At 29.4% G+C, this 20,493-nt stretch overlaps 1 protein-coding gene and 1 long non-coding RNA gene across 8 annotated transcripts; both read right to left on the reverse strand.

Moving 5' to 3' along the window:
• Positions 1-231: 231 nt before the first annotated feature.
• Positions 232-10,001, reverse strand: LOC130951499 (putative F-box/FBD/LRR-repeat protein At4g00315). Of its 6 annotated transcripts, none has more exons than XM_057880158.1 (5): positions 9,889-10,001; positions 2,894-2,933; positions 1,328-2,568; positions 1,023-1,211; positions 232-549 (listed from the first exon to the last, which is right to left on the reverse strand). In XM_057880158.1, exons 3-5 carry the CDS (start codon positions 2,564-2,566, stop codon positions 343-345), a joined length of 1,635 nt encoding a protein of 544 aa, XP_057736141.1. In that variant the 5' UTR covers positions 2,567-2,568; positions 2,894-2,933; positions 9,889-10,001; the 3' UTR covers positions 232-342. The 6 variants fall into 6 exon arrangements, with proteins under 6 accessions (XP_057736141.1, XP_057736137.1, XP_057736138.1 ...); XM_057880154.1 differs by having other exon boundaries at positions 1,328-2,602; XM_057880155.1 differs by lacking the exon at positions 2,894-2,933.
• Positions 10,002-10,129: 128 nt separating this feature from the next.
• On the reverse strand, positions 10,130-16,706 carry LOC130951229 (uncharacterized). 2 transcript variants are annotated; one of them, XR_009073883.1, is made up of 4 exons: positions 16,165-16,706; positions 15,531-16,069; positions 15,308-15,412; positions 10,130-10,190 (listed from the first exon to the last, which is right to left on the reverse strand). It is a non-coding gene; the product is annotated as an uncharacterized LOC130951229 (long non-coding RNA). The 2 variants fall into 2 exon arrangements; XR_009073882.1 differs by having other exon boundaries at positions 15,531-16,706.
• Positions 16,707-20,493: the final 3,787 nt, after the last annotated feature.

Consider the following 20,493-nt stretch of genomic DNA (forward strand, 5'->3'; position numbering starts at 1 on the left):
AAAATTTCGAATGACTTTAATTAGTTGTATTTCCATAAAAAGAATACTGAACCAAATTGTTTTTATAAAAATCTATATAAAAAAATCATCTGAATATTATTTTATTTTAATTAAGAATAAATGGATGAAATATCATATTGTTTCCAAAATTTATAAAATTTTAGACGAATAATTTATAGCGTTAGATGGATAAAACTCACAATCAACAAAGGGATAAAATATTAATTGGTGTAAGTATAAAACCTTGGAAAAAATACTCAATACAATACCCAAATCTTGCTTAGTGGTAACGTCAAAATTGTAAATCTAATTAGGAATATGTACCAGTTGATAATAAGAATATTATAATTCTAAGCTAAAACTAACAGATTCCGGGTCATCAGTTGGCAATAATAATGCATTTAGCGTGGTCTTAAAGTCAACCTTCTCGTCAACGTTGAATGAGTATGTGACCTTGACAATCTTCAAGTCATGCCACCAACACTTTGTATCACCAAAATGGTCAAACCACTCCTGCTTTTTTCTGCCCATCAGCAACTCATAGACAAACTGTCGTGTTCCCAAAACAACAAATATAGTTAGTTAGAGTTAGAGACACTGCACACCATTTATATATATTGTTAACTGATAATCAATAGTGTGGTTCTGAAAACTACATCAAATTAGTTGGTTTAACCAATTAATCAAAAATTGGTCACTTGATCAATTTGATTCAGATAAGAAAATCAATTACAAAAAATCAATAAAAAGGTCAAAAAAACCATTAAATAAGTTGAATCAGTTCAAATTTTTACCGGAAAAAACTTGTTAGAAGTTATTTTTTAAAAAAGATTTTTTTTGAATTCTGATTAAACTTCAATTAAATATTTAAACATGCAGTTTTACTGATTCAATAATGAACGATCTAATTTTTCAGAACCTTGATTGATACAGGGTTGTGACTTGTGAGTGGTTCACGAAAATATTGTAAAAGCATTAATGGCGAACCAATTCTGATATGACGAAAAAACTAATAAGCATACCACCGTGAATGGTTTCATGCCACGATCATTCTGGAAGAAGAATGAAATAGTTTTTGGACAGCAACAAGAGAGCAACCAATTCATATAATGGAAATAAAGAGCCTCATTTGGTGAAGAGTCCAATTCCAAGTATTTGATACTAGGAGGAATGGATAAAACTTGCTGTATACTCAGACAATTCTGTTCAATCTACATATATCATGATGCATAAAAGCAAATAAATAAATAAATAGAATTGGAACATAGATATGCAAGCAAACACAATGAATGAATTAAGTAGCTAGCTAGCTAGTGAATCTACTTACCCCATTCGAATGATAGACAGAGAGGGAGAGTGATGCCAAAACCTTTTGTGGTTTAATGTTTTGGATAAATTCCCTCAAGCTATAATAACCATGCCTAAATTCATGGGCAGGAGAGGCATTGAATACCAAATGATCAGAACTTGTTAGGAAAGATATAATAGCTCTGTGATCTCCGCAATAGTCAAATGATAATAAATTTGGAGCATCAATATTCACCTCCTTCACGTCAGAGTAATTTGTAAACTCCAAGATCATGAGTTGAGCACTCGAAATATTAATTCTGTCAGACATAGAGCAACCACACAATTCCAAATGCTCAAGGAAAGGGAATTTATGAGATAGATCGAGTAACCACTTGTCTGTAACATCAGTGTTCGACAGACGCAAACATCTCAATCTTGTGAAACTGTCTAAATTCAATTTGATCGGAGATCCAAAATAAGGGAAAGGAACATAACGTAAGTTCTCAAGATTTGGAGCATCAATATATACCTCTTGTATTCCTTGAATATCAGCTTCCTTTAGCTTTTGTAGACCATGCAGGAATAATGATTCCAGAAATTGTTTGTTCGGAAATGGATTCTTCCTGTTATATACTAAACAACAATATACAGTTAAATCTTCAAGCAGGGGACAGTAAGAAATGAGATGCTCAATAATTCCTTTATCTTCAAGGAGTAGCTCACGTAAACATAGTGTTCTCAGTGAAAATAACTTGATAGAATGATTGAAGAATGATTGGTTAAGTGTTATTTTTCCTTTCAACACCAACTTAGTAAGAGATCTAACTTCAAAGACACAAAGTGGTAAGTCATATTGATCGTATCGATACTCCGTCCCATCAGGCAGTCCACGATAGGTGGCAGAGTATAGGAGGCAAAGCTCAAGTACTTCCACACAACTTTCGCTAACCATGTTCATCCAAAGATCAAAATGATGGGACATATACTTATTGTGTTCTGGCATCATGTCGAGCTTAAATACTTTTATTGTTAAGCTTTGCTCACGAAGCTTCAACAATCTTCTCATGACATAGCCAATTAGTATGTCTAGTTTGCTAATTATCTGAGGACTATAAGAACCAATAATAATCTTGTCGCCAATGGATAATATGGGAAATGTATACCATGTATCTCTCCATTCATTTGACAAAACACTGGTCCTAGCAGCATCTTTTTCTGGCAACCTTGCAAGAATGTCATGAAGTATAGCTTCTGGCAGAACAGATATTCGGTCCATTCCTTCATAACATCATAAGCAGTTGAAAAAAGAGTTCTACATGTCAATATAAATGATTTATCTGAGTAACGGAAGGATCTAATGTCTAAAGTCTAAACACCAAAAAAACAAACTCTTAAATCAGCATGGCATCTGGTAGAAAATGGGAATAAACAACTTTTATTTTAACCGAACCCTATGTAAAATTGCCATGCCAGAATTTTCAGAAAATAAACAACATCAAGGACTTACGAGAAGCAAAATAAAACAGAAAAAAAAAGGAAAAAAGATCCACAAACAGAATGAAAGAAATATGTGTTTAAAATTCTACGAGGAATATGCATTTACCGAAGAAACTTTGCCGCTTCGTTCAGTCTCTCTCCGACTCCTGTGTTTAGTAACCGCAAGAGGTTAACACTTTCCAATACTAAATTACTCTTCAATTCGCTTTATATATAGTTGCTATTACTAATGACCTATAGCTTGTTTGGATAATTTTTGAAGAGAAAATATTTTTGTGAATAATTTTTTTATAAATTATTTTTAAAAAAATAAAAATAATGTTATATTTAGATATCTGTAAAACAATTTTTTTGTGTATTAATTATATTTTGATATAATATAAAAATATTTTTTGTTTATTTATTATATAAAAAGTATAAAAAAATATAAATTGTAGTTTTTTAAAGAAGTTTATTTTTTAATATTTTTAATTTTAGTTTAAAAAAATTATTAAATATACTAAAAATTATATAAAAATTATAAAAAAATATTTTATCAACTTAATAACACTCAAACAAACACATAATTCCTTTTATACCAATAGTAATCATTAACATTATCAATTATCTATAACAATATATAATGTCAAAACTGAGTTTTTGGTGTCCAATTTTATATTCCAATATTGTCCTTAATTATAGAAGTTCTCCATACATGCATGCGTAGTTACTTTAAATAAAAAGAGATATCTACTCTTTCTGTTAGGGTTTAGGTATGAGTGACGGAGTGAGCGGGGGGTTCACGAAGAGGGTGACACACCGTGAGGTAACCGGTAATATCGACGGTAGAACTAAGGGAGAGAGCGTCGGGGGGTTTGTATCTGGTGAGAAGGAGGAGGGTACTAGGGTTTCTAAGGAAAAACATGGCTTTCAAAAGGTTTCCTTCCGCGACATGGTGACTGGACAGAAGTCTCCGTCTCCTATGCTTTGGAATGAGGCTTTAGATGGAGAGAGGCTAGCCAAGGTGATCAATTCGCATCCTCCTCGGGTCATCTTCTCAGAAGAATGGCTGGCGGCGTTATCTGTACCATATAAGGAAGCGATCGTCGTCAAAGTCTTGGGCAAGCATATGAATTACACGGCGATGGTGCATAAGCTGGGTATGGTGTAGAGATTGAAGGGTGGGTTTCAAGTTCTGGATGTTGGAAATGGCTATTTTCTGGTGAAGTTTGATGCTTTCGAAGATTGTGCTGGGAGTGTGAACTTGGGGGATGATTGTGCTGGTTTTGGGTGGGTAATTCGCGATAGCTCCAGTCAATGGGTAATGGGATGCTCAGAAGATTCCTTTGGATCTAGTGTCATCAAGATGGAGTTGTGGAGTATATGGAAAGGTTTGGCTTGGGTTTGGGAGGCGGGTCTTAAGCTTGTTGTCTGTGAGACAGATTGCGCAGCAGCTTTTGAGCAAGTGACTGGTTGGCAAGTTCCACTCTGGCATCTTGAAAAAGAAGTGATACAACTGATCTTTGACTTGAAGTTAAGAAGGGATTGAGATATTCGTTTTGAGCTTATCCCGAGAGAAGCTAATGTCGTGGCAGATCGGTTGGCAAAGATGGGATCTGGAGGTAGCGGAACTGATGAGGTTCACCTTTGGCACCAGCCACCAGAGGTGGTTTGTCCTCTCTTATTGTTAAGAACCTAATTTTTTTTCTTTTTCTTTTCTGCTCTTTTGTTTTTTCTCTTAGTTGTTCACCAAAAGAAATAAAAAAACTTCCACCGTTAACAACAACACATATTCTTCTATCTCATTTTCATTCTGTTTTATCACTAATAACCGTAGAAACGCGTAACCTCTTCTTCAATTCTTCATTTCAATAATTTATCCTTTTCAATTTTTCTTAATTCTGTTCTCCATCCTGAATGTGCTTCTCTGTATATAACAATTATTTGGATGAGTTTTTGTGGTTTTTTAAACTAAATAACGACCATGTCAAATGTTGATTTTTGATGCCATGTATGAAAGGAGGAAAAAAATAATTAGCAGTGATAAATAATTTTTGTATAGATCTTATCATTTTGTTTTGGATATATTCTTTATGTGAGTACTTTATACCAAGAGTTTGATCTCATTCTTCTGTTATTAATTTTTTTTATCTCATTATTGGATTCGTAGCACTTTTCTGTATTTTTATTATAGTCATCCTTCTCCTTCTTTCAACATCGTGATGGTATCCAATTCTTTCTTCTTATTTTACCCCTGTTTTCTTTTTATTAAAAACTGGCTTTATCCCAAGACAGAACTTAAAAACTTATTTCAATAAAAAAAACTGCTACTACGTACTCAATTCTTTTTATTTTATTTTATTTTTTTCAAAAACTGGCTTTACCCCACGATAGATTTAAAACTGATTCACCTTCAACCTACAATAGAGTTTAAAGCTGATTCACTTTCAATAAAAAAACTATTAATACGTACTCAATTTAAATACCGATTCACTTTCAATAAAAAAACTTTTGCGCCTTCAATCGTACTTTAACCAAGAGAGTTAAATATCTGTTTCACTTTAAATTGTGCTCTTGCAATCGTTTTTCTTCTTTGTGTCTTGCTACCTTATCTTCTGACAAATATAATTGAAAAATTCAACGAATCAGCGATCACATTATATCAACTAATATAATTCCTATTCCAAATCCATTGCCAAGTAACAATTAGACAAATGGTCAGAGCCACCCATCATCATCGTCATCATTTTGTTTCAGGTAACATAAAACTTAACATGTATTATGATAATTTAATTTTTTTGGGTTATAAATTCAATTTTTGCTTATATCTGTATTCTACTCTTTGAAAAATCTAGGATTGAAAGCGCATGATAATGGAGTTGGTCCAAATAACAGACGTCGTAGTAACATAATTGGTTGGTATTCTATAACAAAATTAATTAAATTAATATACACTGTTTATATATTTCTGATGCTTATTATTTAACTTAAAAAAATTACATATAACAAGCACTCCTTAATAAAAAAATACAAAAAATTACTAGAATTTGGTGTCCAATTTTTTTTAGACTTAGTATATTCTTACATAATCTATTTCATAAAATAAATTTAGTGGACAAAATAATAATTTTTTTAATATTCCATCTTTATCATATAATATATAAATAATTAAAAAATTAAAATAAACAATGTATTCATAAAACTAATAATAACAAATAGAATAAAAAAAAATATTAACATATCGTTTATTTTTTACCATGTGTATTTTTAAATCTGAGTGGTTAAATATATTTTACAAAGTAATAACTATGAAATAAAAATAAATTTATTGTTCTAAATTATAAAAAGAAATATTGAGTACTCTTTAACTAAAACTTTTATTATAAATTTATTACAAAAAAATATATTTATGTTTCAAATTAATGTAGATGTTTGAGATAAAATATTAAAAATAAAAAATATGCATTTGCATTCTTATATTAAAAAATAAATGAAGTCATTTTATATACAAAAATACTACGTTATAAGATAATTACAAAAAGTTATCAAACATAATAATTTTATTATCAAAATAGTATTTATATATTGTGTTAAATTAATGTAACATAATGATTTTTAATATATTTTAATTTAATTTTTTTAGTTTTTATTTTAATTTATATTTTCATATTTTAAAATTTTGGTAATAATATATATTATTTATAATTTTAAAATAAAACCAGGAAGAATATGACTTAAATACAAACATAATGATAGAAGAAGAATACAAGAATATTGATATTTCATCTCATGTATTTAAAAATACATGGCATAAATAAAAATGAATCCTTCTTACTATAAAATTATTGTCCATTTAAAAATTTAACAAATGCCAAAATTTGATCACGGTAAAATGGGTCATAATTTTATAAAAAATCTAAATACTATATTAAATATTACAAACAGTGATTTTTGGATAAATAATTTTCAAATTCTAAAATTAAAAACATAGATAGACGCTTTACATATTTATATGAGTTACTGAATCAATTTTTATTGAATAACTATCTTAAATATCAATTATAAAAAAATGCTACTATATCAGCCAATGATAATAATCATGAGACACGTAACATTATTTATTATTAAAAAATATATTAATCTAATATTATTTATTATTAAAAAATATATTAATCTAATAATATTAAATATGTAATAAATTTCTAATGTGAAATGTTAACATATAAACACAAAAAATAAAGATAAATTAGAGTATAACAAATAAACTACTTTTTAAAAAATATTTCTGCAATCTTAACAGATAAAATATTCATCATATTGTTAATTTATCATAATAAATTAAAAAAAATAAATTTAAAAATATCACAAATTAATGGACAATATTCAAACTTTGAAAAAAATCAATAAAAAAATTATAATAGAAGTATATTATTTTTAAAATATTTTCTGTTTCAGAATAAATTAAACAAATTTAAAATAATTAAAATCACCTTTATACGCGACATAAAAGTTAACTTTAATCATGATAACTAATTTTACTCTTATGAATTTAAATTATGCTTATTATCTGTATTATCTGTATTGCTCTTTAAAAATATAGGTCTGGAATCACATTATAATGAAGCTATTCAAGCATAGTTGTCAGAACCGAACCGGTGATTGAACCGGTCAGGTCACTGGGTCATTGGTTCAACCGGTGGGTCACTGGTTGAACGAATTGACCCGGTTCTATGTAAATAAAAAATAAAATATAGTTAAAAATTTAAAATTAAAATTTAAAATACATATTTTCACTAACATTTTAAAAATATCTAGCTATTCTAAAACAATATGAAACAGGAACAATAAGTATTTTGTTAATTTTACTCTATCATAAATATTTTTATTTTTTATATTAAAATAACTATTATTTTTTAATTTTAATAATTTATTAATTAGTTTATATCTATTATACTATTATATACTACAAGTATTTATTGAAAAATAATATTAATAGATATTATATAATTATAAAAAAATAAATAAGTTTATAATTATTGTTAAATAAAAATATAATTAATTTAAGAATGAATGAGTTTATAACTAAAATTAAAATAAATTAAATAGAAGTAAATTATTTGCTGAAAGATATTTATATATATTAATTTGTATATATATTGATAACAAATTCAACAGTCTGGTGGTTGTGAGTATCATATTTTTCCTTGAGGAGGGGGGTTCGAACCCAGCTTTAATATTTTGGAAAAATCTTGAAACTGAAGCGGTTCGGTCAAATCGGTCTTACCAAGTTTGACCGTTTTTTATCGGTTCACTCTGGATTTGACCGGTTCGTACCGGTTCACTACCTTATCCGGTCAGATCATTGGACCAAACCGGTTTAGGATTCGGTTTATTAATTTTTCGGTTGAACTAACCGATCTGGTCCGATTTTGCTAACAGTGTGTTCAAGTAAAAGATGTGGTGATGTCCTAACTGGTTAGTACCCTATATATTTAAAATATTTTTCGGTTGAACTAACCGATCTGGTCCGATTTTGCTAACAGTGTGTTCAAGTAAAAGATGTGGTGATGTCCTAACTGGTTAGTACCCTATATATTTAAAATATGTAATAACGTCGTTTTAAGTCATTTTGTCTATACATTATGTAACACCCTCACTATCTGAAATCACGCTTCCGGCTGCGCCACTCTGATAGCAAGAAGTATTACGACCATAGTTGTCAGAACCGAATCGGTGATCAAACCGGTCAGGTCACTGGGTCACTGGTTCAACCGGTGGGTTACTGGTTGAACCGTTTGACCCGGTCCTATGTAAATAAAAAATAAAAAATAGTCAAAAGTTCAAAATTAAAATTTAAAATACATATTTTTACTAACATTTTAAAAATATAAAGTTATTTTAAAACAATATGGAACGGAACATGAATAATAAATATTTTGTTATTTTTACTCTATCAAAAATATTTTAATTTTGTTTTTATATTAAAATAACTATTATTTTTAAATTTTAATCATTTATTAATTAGTTTATATCTATTATACTGTTATATACTACAAATATTTATTAAAAAATAATATTAATAGATATTATATAGTTATAAAAAAATAAATGAGTTTATAATTATTGTTAAATAAAAATATAATTAATTTAAAAATGAGTGAGTTTATAATTAAAATTAAAATAAATTAAATAAAAGTAAACTATTTGATAAAAGATATCTATATGTAATATAATTTGCATTTATTTTAATAGAAAGCACGCTAGCCTGGTGGTTGTGGAGTCTTTTAGTTCCCTTGAGGGTAGGGGTTCGAACCCTACCTCAAACATGTGAAAACCAGAAATAAATACTTTATCTTAAGAAAAATGCAAACAGGCATAGGTTCATATACAAGACTCCCTACATAATAACTCTCATAATATAATATACATATAAAACATATAATTCCTATCCCAATACAAAAACATAATTCTTTTTTTGATAAATAAAGTAATCTTAAACCATATAATGCTTAAAATTAAATCTTTTTAAAATAACTACTTTAAATGAAACTTCTAATTTTATAAAATTTCGACAACATTTCCTCTAAAAATCGAATTCTGCCACCCTTTTCGGGTCCCAACAAAACCATTTCTCAAACTCCTTTCAATTCAATTTCAAAATCAGACCAATTTCAATATCTTAGTCCATTTTCAATTTAAACTCATTTTTCAACAAATCAAACTCATTTCCAATATTATAATCCTTTTCAGATCTCAATTCATTTCCAACAAAGCCAACCAACATTTACTCAAACCCTTTCCAACGGTTTCAAATCCAAGTCATTCACAAATCTCAAGTCATTTTCCAAACCCAAACTAACTCTAACATCAAATCATTTTTCCAATTTCTCAAATTATACTTGATAAACATTTAAATCGGATTTTCAAATTAATCTTTCACTAGCTATCTCAATACCAACTCAATATTCAGAAATAACCACAGTCAAGTAAGCAATCACATTCATTCAAGACAATTCAGTTCAATTCATAAGACTCCATAATCACTAAAAATAATTATTTGCTTAAATATCAATTTATAACAATTCTTAAGAATAAAAATGAGCTTAATGAAAAGGCCCCTACCTCAATTTAGTTTAAACGCATCAATTCCTCTTTCGTTCATCACTTCTGTTTGGCTTATGATCCTCACAGAGAGCAATTGCCTTACCAGCCTTTGATATTATAGTCCTATAATCTTCAACATTAGCAACATAGAGATGGTTATCAATCAAAACAGCGGTTGAAGCAGTAGAGCTATCATCCCAGTAATGTCTTCTTCAATACAGAAATGAGAATAGTACCTTGGTGCGTTCACTATAGCCAATTGACATCAGTAAAAAATGGATGCTTCATGAGATTATCAAAGAGATGCTTTTTCAAATACTCTGCAAGCAGGAGAACCACCATGACCATCAAATATTCCAGTAAGCATTTGAATTACCACCAATTTTCAATGTTTTAATATCGTAAAAGTCCTCCATCTTAATACCTTTCTTTTGAATACTTTAAAAAACAAAAGTTTTGGTATATATAAATTTTCAATAGCAATAAACCATAGACTTACAATAAGGAAAAGCATGGTGTGCTTTTTCAAATACTCTGCAGCAGGAGAACCACCATGACCATCAAATATTCCAAGTAAGCATATTGAATTACCACCAATTTTCAATGTTTTAATATCGTAAAAGTCCTCCATCTTAATACCTTTCTTTTGAATACTTTAAAAAAACAAAAAGTTTTGGTATATATAAATTTTCAAATAGCAAATAAACCATAAGACTTAACAATAAAGGAAAAGCATGGTGTAAAACAGAAGTTACAAGATAGGCTCAAAAGAAAAGGGGTTACATGGTGTCAACCTTAAGGATTTTAACATAGCTCACTATCATAACTCTCTTTGATGTCACATACTTACAAGCTTCACCTTTAGCGTTCACGAACCGTGTCCTAAAGAACTACCGTGTTACAAGTTTCACCTTACGCTTATCTATCTCACGTTGCTCCGGTCACTTTACTAACTTGTTGCAAGTCGTCATCTTATACGAATTGACTTGCCAAAGTTCACCTCCTCATCTACTAGTCATTCCCTGAAAAACTAACGCTTCGGTTTTTATTTTCTAGGGACCACGTGTGACATTGAGATAAACGTCAGTATATTCAAGGAGTTACAAATCTAAGGAAAAAATGAATAAGTGACGAGGATAAAATTCGTATAAATTCAGGAGGATGCATAAGATTGCAACTAAGTAATGAATTACAGGCACGAGAATATGTTCTGGAAAGAAAATCATTTTACATCTAAATAGGAAATCTGAATCCAGGAACTCTATAAGAAATAAGAAAAGTAGTGATGATTTAAATTGAAATAAGTTCAAGCCAGAACAGAGGAACACTAAGTTTACAAGAGAGGAATAACTGAATTAACGACATCATTTGCAAAACTCAAAAGCATGGGAAAGTCTAAGAAAGTATGATTTCTCACTAAAAAGAAAAGATATGAAATAGATATCCTTCAAGAGAGGTAACAGAAGCGTAAATATTGGGTTATGTTAAAACAAATTCAAATTAAATTCGATTTGTGCAAAACTTGAAATAATGAAAATTAATTGAGCTAAAAATCTTGAAAAATCTTACAAGATCATAATCAAACAAGAATATGCATAAAAATTTACATCAAGAGGTAGAACTAAATTCTGTTCAGAAGGAAAAGTCCGAGATAAATTAGTCAATAAAAGAATACTTGGTACGTTACAAACAAATAGGTTTCAATTGCATAGAAAAGTTTTAAAACTTCATATCAGTGAACATATGCTAAGTTCCAAAATGATTTTATTGAAATTTAAAGTAAGGCTACAGATAGAATCTAGCGAAAGAAGAACTGAATTGAAACTTCTTCAATGGAATTCAAAACAAAAACCTTAGAGCGAGATTATAAAAAGTGGTATGTTGCACCAAAATAAGTTTGAAATTTACTCAAAGGAATACAAATTTTGATAAAGAAGAATAAGCAACCAAAATGGTGTTTCACAAGAACTTGGAGAAACGTTTGAAATTATAAGTAAGCAAGGATATACAAAAACAAGAAGATGTACCAAAAGAAAAAATCAAGTTGTAACCCTATGAAGGAATGAATTCACTTTCCCAAAATAATTATTAGAAGTTTTAATAAGGTATTGCATCAAAACAATCCAATTTAAAATAAATTATATGAAGTTTGTCAAATAAAGATTAACTAAAATAGAAGCAAAAATCTTTTATCAAGAATCTTAGAGTACATAATCAAGTAAAGACATATATAAAAATTTGAGTAAATATTGGAGGAGAATCAAATTATGTTAAAAAAAAAAAGAAACCTAATGTAAAATGTTCCTATATGGTTAATAAGAGTATAGTATAGTAGCTTTAAAAAACAAGTATGTTTTTAGCTACATAAAGGATTTATTTATTTCTTATAGGAAAGTACATGTAAGATCAGAGATAGTCATATCCAGAATTCAAAGAATGGTTACAGACAAGATCAGATAGAATAGAGAGATCAAAACTCTTCTCAACAAAGATTCCGAAACAACTTCGAAAGAATATTACTAGAATTGTTATCTCATACCAAAACAAACGCAAAATTTTTACCAAGGGGAGTACTTTATTCATTTAGAGGAAATCAGGATCGAAAATTGTAACCTGGGCAACATACGTATAAGTTGTAGCAGGCGAAGTAGAAGAACCAAATCACACAATTAGCTTGCTACGAATCGTAACTCTCACGGTTTCAAATCACTCAAGTATTAAGAATTATGTGTTACGCTAGAACAGATTTAAGATCGAATAAAAAGGTACATAATTTATGAAGAAATACATAAATAATGACAATGATGGATAATCAAATCTGGTTCCAAAAAGGATTGAAACAAGAAGCGAAAAAAAATGATAAATCGAAGAATAAGCAACACGCGCATCATGTGGCAAGATTAAAGCTCCTATCTTCGGTATAAACTAATCAAGGAATAACATCTGACGTTTTTCAAAGAATTAAGGACCATTGTCTTGCTAAACAAGTTCAAAACCAACTCAAAAGAAAAACTCATGATTCGTAGAGAGAAATATAAACATCAAGGATAAAGGTTCCAAATGATTTCAAGTGAAAAATCAGGAATATAATCAAGCAGAAATATATATAGGAACGAATAAGTATCGTTAGGAACAGAGTCGAATCATATCCTAAAAGGAAAAATTTAAAACAAGGAATTCCAACATAACCAATAAAAGAGAAAACGGTGTGCTAAGCTACATGACACGAACAAGATCATACGTCAAAACGGAACTAACTTCAAAAATTAATTTCTAACGCTCCCAGAACCCGTGAACCGCATCGCTTATTAATTCTACTTTGTCCATGATAACCTATTAACTTTACCGTACACATAAACCATCAACATTAAGCTGGCCAGACTTAATATCAACCGATATGCAATGGTAAGCTAACAGCGTTAATCAAAAGATGGTCATGTACATAAAGCTCTAATTCTCGTCATTCGGACAAGACCTAGAACATGACAGACACGCAGAGTATGCAATGAAGCATAGTCAGTTTATTTCCAAGGCTCTAACAGGAACAAACTGCTCTGATACCATAATGTCACACCCTCACTATCTGAAATCACGCTTCCGGCTGTGCCACTCTGATAGCAAGAAGTATTACGACTACTTTACATACTAAATAGTAAAATAAGAGGCTGTGCCTCGAAACTGTATCCCTGATTTTTTTGAAAACCAGAAATAAATACTTTATCTTAAGAAAAATGCAAACAGGCATAGGTTCATATACAAGACTCCCTACATAATAACTCATAATATAATATACATATAAAACATATAATTCCTATCCCTCTTACAAACTTGTAATAACAAAGACGAGGGAAGAAAATAATCTAATTAATACAACAACTTAATAAACCAAACGCAGTATAACTCTTCTTAAAACTTCTTCATTCAGTTCTTGAAAAGGTAAAGCTGTAGAGGGTGAGAACCTAACCACACGGTCTCACCACGGAGTTTCAAAGTTGTCATAAGAAGATATTTAATAGGAAAACTGTTTTCAAGCTCAGTAATTGATTATCATTGCCTTATGAATCTTTTAAAAACCAATAGATAATCGTTCAAAACCTTTTCAAATAAACAATGTTTAATCTTTCAGAAATCTGAGACATTTCCTTTCTTATAAGAAAATCTCAATCAAAGACTAACCACGCAATCAAACAACACAATCATTAATTCAGCATCAAAGTTCAATCTCAAATGTAGCACGCCAGGACAAACACAGGCAAGGCAAACAAGGAAAGCACAAGTAGGCAGCAGTTACAGCAAACAGTTCAAGTAGCAGTTACAAACAGTTTAGCAATTAGACAAACCAAAACAAGTTCAAACTCAAACAAAGCATACAAATGCATATGATGCATGTCTGTCCTATGGCTGATGAGGCTCATCTGTCGGTTATCCAGCCAACCCGACAAGTCTGAATTGTCCTTAGACTATCCCCCGACGTGCATCCCCAAGAATCTATGCATAGCTTTTTCTCAAATAATCAATATTGCTCAATGGGGGTAACATACCCGGAAATTTATATAGTGCCCGGTCACACTTACGTCGTAGGGTCAATAGAGTATCGAGTTTTCAACCTAGTACACGTGGTGGCAAGCCACGACACTTTATCCAGGGAACCTCGTATCTCAGATAATCCAAATTCATAAGCCATATCTCATTTTCAAATTCATTCAAAAACCATATTTCAAAGAAAATCATCATCATCCTTCTTTCCATTCCGTTCATTAACAATCCCAATACAAAACATAATTCTTTTTTTGATAAATAAAGTAATCTTAAACCATATAATGCTTAAAATTAAATCTTTTTAAAATAACTACTTTAAATGAAACTTCTAATTTTATAAAATTTCGACAACATTTCCTCTAAAAATCGAATTCTGCCACCCTTTTTGGGTCCCAACAAAACCATTTCTCAAACTCTTTTCAATTCAATTTCAAAATCAAACCAATTTCAATATCTTAGTCCATTTTCAATTTAAACTCATTTTTCAACAAATTAATCTCATTTCCAATATTATAATCCTTTTCAGATCTCAATTCATTTCCAACAAAGCCAACCAACATTTACTCAAACCCTTTCCAACGGTTTCAAATCCAAGTCATTCACAAATCTCAAGTTGTTTTCCAAACCCAAACTAACTCTAACATCAAATCATTTTTCCAATTTCTCAAATTATACTTGATAAACATTTAAATCGGATTTTCAAATTAATCTTTCACTAGCTATCTCAATACCAACTCAATATTCAGAAATAACCACAGTCAAGTAAGCAATCACATTCATTCAAGACAATTCAGTTCAATTCATAAGACTCCATAATCACTAAAAATAATTATTTGCTTAAATATCAATTTATAACAATTCTTAAGAATAAAAATGAGCTTAATGAAAACGCCCCTACCTCAATTTAGTTTAAACGCATCAATTCCTCTTTCGTTCATCACTTCTGTTTGGCTTATGATCCTCACAGAGAGCAATTGCCTTACCAGCCTTTGATATTATAGTCCTATAATACTCAACATTAGCAACATAGAGATGGTTATCAATCAAAACAGCGGTTGAAGCAGTAGAGCTATCATCCCAGTAAATGTCTTCTTCAGAATACAGAAATTGAGAATTAGTACCTTGGTACGTTTCACTTATAGCCAATTTGGCATCAGTAAAAAAAATGGATGCTTCATGAGATTATCAAAGAGATGCTTTTTCAAATACTCTGCAACAGGAGAACCACCATGACCATCAAATATTCCAAGTAAGCATATTGAATTACCACCAATTTTCAATGTTTTAATATCGTAAAAGTCCTCCATCTTAATACCCACAGCTAAGCCTTCCATCCTCACTATTCCACTCTCCACTTGCAAACCGGCCATCATCATCTTTCTCTCGCATCATATCTACAAGGGAACCAGCACTTCTTGACACGGAACCCGTACCCACCATCATCACTGGGAATGTCTTGAATTGACGAGTAGGCGAATAAAAAATACTAGGGACAGCTTGCAAACTCCTCCTAGTGTAGTTTATTCTCACTCATTTGGCAAAGGTTTCAACTTGAACAACCAAAGACCTTACACAACTGCTGCATACCATCTAAATGACCAACCAAGAAGACAAGGGTTCCGGCGGCAGCTCCAGTAGCTACCTCTAGTGGAGGCGCCAGCTGAATAACTCACAATAACAACTTCATTCAACATAAACACTCTCTCACAACAGCAACGAAATAACTTAAGCGTACAAAACGAGGGTAAGGCTCACCAGAGCAGTAGCGGCTTCAACGGTGGTTCTCCGGCGACAACGGCGTCGTTTTCCGACAATAGAGGCACGGCTACAGCAACGGCGGTGGCAGAACAGCAACTCCAAGAATCCAACCACTGAACCAATCTTCACCAAATTCCAAACCTTGATTTTGGAAAACCCAATCTACGAATCTTCCTCATCAAACCCCGATGACACCGTGCAACTCACCGGCATCCATGGCAGCGGCCGAGATGAAGCACGGCAGTGAGCTGCTATGTACATCGCATCTTTTCCTCTCTCCTTCGTCCAATGGCAACGACGACGGCAAGGGTTCTGGCGGCAACGCGAATGCTTTCAACAGACGTCGGTGGTGACTCTGATTACGACAACAAGGTGCGGCGGTGGCGACGAGGCAGTAGTAGTGTGTGACGATGGTGGTGCGAGCTGGACAGCGGCGACCTCTTCTCCTCCCTCTCCATCCTCGGCTCTCTTCTCCCCTTCGTTCTCCCTCTTCTCTATTTCCGCTTCCTCCTTTTTCTCCTTTTTTCCCCCTCTCCGTTTTTTTTCCCTGTCTCCTTTTCTTTTCTTTTGTTTTTGCTGAAGGCTGAGGCATAAGGGCTGAGGTGTGGCGGTGATAAATTAAGGTTAGAATAAAGTGATTTAGATAATTTTAATAAAATTAGAGGTACAGAGTATTAATTAAAAATTTAATTTAGTCCCTCAAAATTATTTTAAAATATTATTTAATTATAAATTTGTTAATTAATTTTTAATAAGTATTTTAATTTAAAATTAGAGATAATATAATTTATTTTCTTTATTTATAAAATTAAAGTATTAAATTTTAAAATCTCAATTATTTAAATTAAATCATATAAAATTTTTATCCTTTTATAAATGTAAAGTTGTATAATTTAAAATAGAAAATTACTTAATGATTATGAGATTAAGTAAAATTTTTAATTTAATTATCAAAACTTAATTTAATTACTTTTAATAAAATAATTTTTTTAAAAATAAAGTCTTTAATAAATAAATAAATAAATTGAAACTAACTCATAATAATATATATATATATATATATATATATATATATATATATTTGTTTTTTAAATTCTGGATCTTACACATTACATCTTAATATAGAAGATTAACAAAATTAATTAACTTAATTTACACGATTTGATTTGATTTCTGAGAACTAATTTTTAATTCTTTTAAGATAATCTACAACATATTAAGTTTGTATTTTTTTTTTTGGTATAAATGTAGGTCGAGACACCACTGCTACTAATTCAATGTCTCAATCAATCTCTTATAATGAACCAGTTACAAACAATACTAAAATCCATGCAAATATAAATAGTTAGTACTCACTTACTCTACTTATATTTTTAATATTTTATCTTCATCGCATAATATTCATTTAAAATATTTTTTATTGTATTGAATAAATTAAGAGGTTTGATATTACACACTACTGTATAAAATGCCTAATGTCAAACAAAAGTATGAATTCTATAATAAAAATAAATAAAACAAATAATTAACAAATTTTAAATAGGCAATACATTCATAAGACTAATAATAATAATAACTTTGTAATAAAATTTTGGTAACAACATATATCTTTTAAAATTAAATAGTAAAATTAGAAAAGATCAACCTTAAACACAAAACAACAACTATTGAAAAATAGTACAAAAATATGTCTTATTTTATCTCATGTATTTATTAATGTATTGTACAAATTATATGGATCTTTTTTATTATAGAATCTTTATCCAATTAAAACTTTAATAGATAGTAAAATTTGATCATAGCAAAATGTGTTCTAATTTCTTAAAAAATATCTAAATACTATATTAAAAATTACAAGTCAATAGGTAACTAAATTAAAAATTCTCAAATTAAAAACATAGATAACATTGTATATATTTTTATGAGTTATCGGACAAATTTTTATTGAATAACTAATTTAAGTACAAACTAAAAAAATGCTACTACAAATAGTATTTAATGGGAATAACCGTAATACACATAACATCATTTAGTGATGAAAAATAAATCTTAATTAAATTACAATAACTAGATAATAAGTCCTTGATGATAAAAGAAATTATCAAATTAAAATTTAATAATGTATAGAATATAACATAAACACAAAAAAAAAACAAAATAAAGTACAATAAATAAACTAATTTTTAAAAATATTTTCGCAATTTTAGCGGATAAAATCCTTATCATATTGTTATTTTATCATAATAAATTTAAAAAATTAAATTAAAAATATTATAAATTAATAGACGACATTCAAAACTTTTAAAAAAATACAATAGAAGCATTATCATTCTGAAAATACTTTTTGTATATTTTAGTATAATTGAGAATAGAAATTTACTCTATCGAATATTTCACCTCATATATTACATAGAACTTTAAACTATGTCCATTTTATATTACCTCTTTATTGTGTGATTTTATAATTTAACATTTTAAAGTGTTTTATAGTAATTTTAATTTCAACAAAATATGATATAAATAAGATCACGTCAATATTAAAATAAAAAAATACTTATCTAATAAATTTGAAAAGTAAATAATATATTAACAAAAAAATAAAATTAATTTCTTAAAAACAATAGAAAAGTGGCTGAAGAGGCACGTGCCGCTAATTATAATAATACTAACAAAAAGCCGGGACATATGCGCGAATCAGAGACAATCTTTTTTATAAATTTATTGATCTTAAATTATAAATTATATTATTAATAATAGATATGTACGTATTATTGATTTGTATGAAATATATGATGTAAAAATTTTAATATAACCTATTTAAAATAGCAGAATAAGTGATATATGACAGAAAAATATAGAAGGTAGATAATGTTATGTTTGTCATATATATATATGTGTGTGTTATATATATGTGTGTGTTATATAAGAATTATATTAAATAAGATTTATTGGTTACCTTAAAGAAATAATGAGATTATTTTTATCACTTTTCTTATGACAAAGTGTTTATGATAAGAGGTAAAACTCATTTTTTTAGAAAATGGATTCCATTTTAAAGAAAGAGTGGGAGTACAAACTAACTTTTTGAAAAAGTAGCCTATTTGTATAATGATACAATTCTATAAAGATAGATCTAATGGTTATTTAGACTTTTTATAATCATGTTCAATAAAGATTGTCATTAAAATAAAATTATGCACTATTGTAATGGGAGATTTCATATTTTAAGAAAACGTGATATTTATTATGCACTAAGTGTATTTTACAAAAGATCAAGCAAACATGCTCAAAAGCTAAGGTGTTTAAGGTCAAAAGAATTTTGATAAACACAAATGTGCATTGAAAAATTATAGACATGATTGATTGGTTCTAGTGCAAGTGGGAGATTATTGTGATAATAGTATCCCCAAGATCCAATCTATCATGATTGGCTCTCGTGCAAGTGGGAGATTGTTGGGAATAAATAGTATGACCACAATCTAATCAATCACGTGTCAAATAATTTGTTATCGTTATTATATTAAAATGTTAATATAATAATGTCCTTGATTAAATTTAGAGATTTATCATTGTGATAGTGATCACAATATTGAGAGATAAATCTTTTATAATTTAATCTAAATTGTTCTTGGTCATAGGATTATTAAAAAGGATATTAATAATCTGGAAAGATCAATATATATATAATGGTCTTCATTGGATGAAAATTAATAGATCTCATTTATTAAATTATATATATAGATGGTGCATATAGAGATATGCCCATTGAACTGACTCACTTTGAGAATTCCTAATGGTTATAATTACCGTATATTTGTCAATAGGATATTCTCAAGATGAACATAGTAATAGAGTTTCCTTTGACATGCGACTGTCATAGTAATTAACAATATATTTATTATACTTTGATTCCGGACACCTAATACCTTAGGGTGCTAGTTGAATGGATATTGGGTATAATTTAAATACTTGTAGAATTAATGATTAGTCAATAAGGAATCCGTCAACTCTCGGTAAAGAGTTTGAGCTCTATGATTATAATGATTGAGATGAATAAAACCTTGGCCAAGGAGATTGAATGAATGAAGAAATGAGTTTCTTAGGTCATTCACAGTTCATTATAATAATGGTAACAAGTTAGAGTTTGACAATTAAACTATACTCTAAGGGTTAACCAAGAGCTGGAAAGATGGAAGGAATTATACTTTGTTCTTCTGAGGTTCTTAGTAAAAATATATTACTTCATACTATCGGGTCGTTGAGGAGTGTTGCTAGACGCCAACCTTGATTAGTAAATTTAGTATGACTAATTTACTACCCGCTTAG

This window comes from Arachis stenosperma, chromosome 9, assembly GCF_014773155.1.
Source record: "Arachis stenosperma cultivar V10309 chromosome 9, arast.V10309.gnm1.PFL2, whole genome shotgun sequence".
NCBI classification, from domain to species: domain Eukaryota; kingdom Viridiplantae; phylum Streptophyta; class Magnoliopsida; order Fabales; family Fabaceae; genus Arachis; species Arachis stenosperma.

What these genes read in the sequence shown, in the direction of transcription:
- LOC130951499 (XM_057880155.1), bottom strand. Translation starts at nt 2,566, where the DNA reads ATGGACCGAATATCTGTTCTGCCAGAAGCTATACTTCATGACATTCTT. An exon ending in CTGTCTATCATTCGAATGGG is followed by an intron (nt 1,212 to 1,327) that starts GTAAGTAGATTC and finishes TGATATATGTAG; the next exon opens with ATTGAACAGAATTGTCTGAG. An exon ending in GCATGAAACCATTCACGGTG is followed by an intron (nt 550 to 1,022) that starts GTATGCTTATTA and finishes GGAACACGACAG; the next exon opens with TTTGTCTATGAGTTGCTGAT.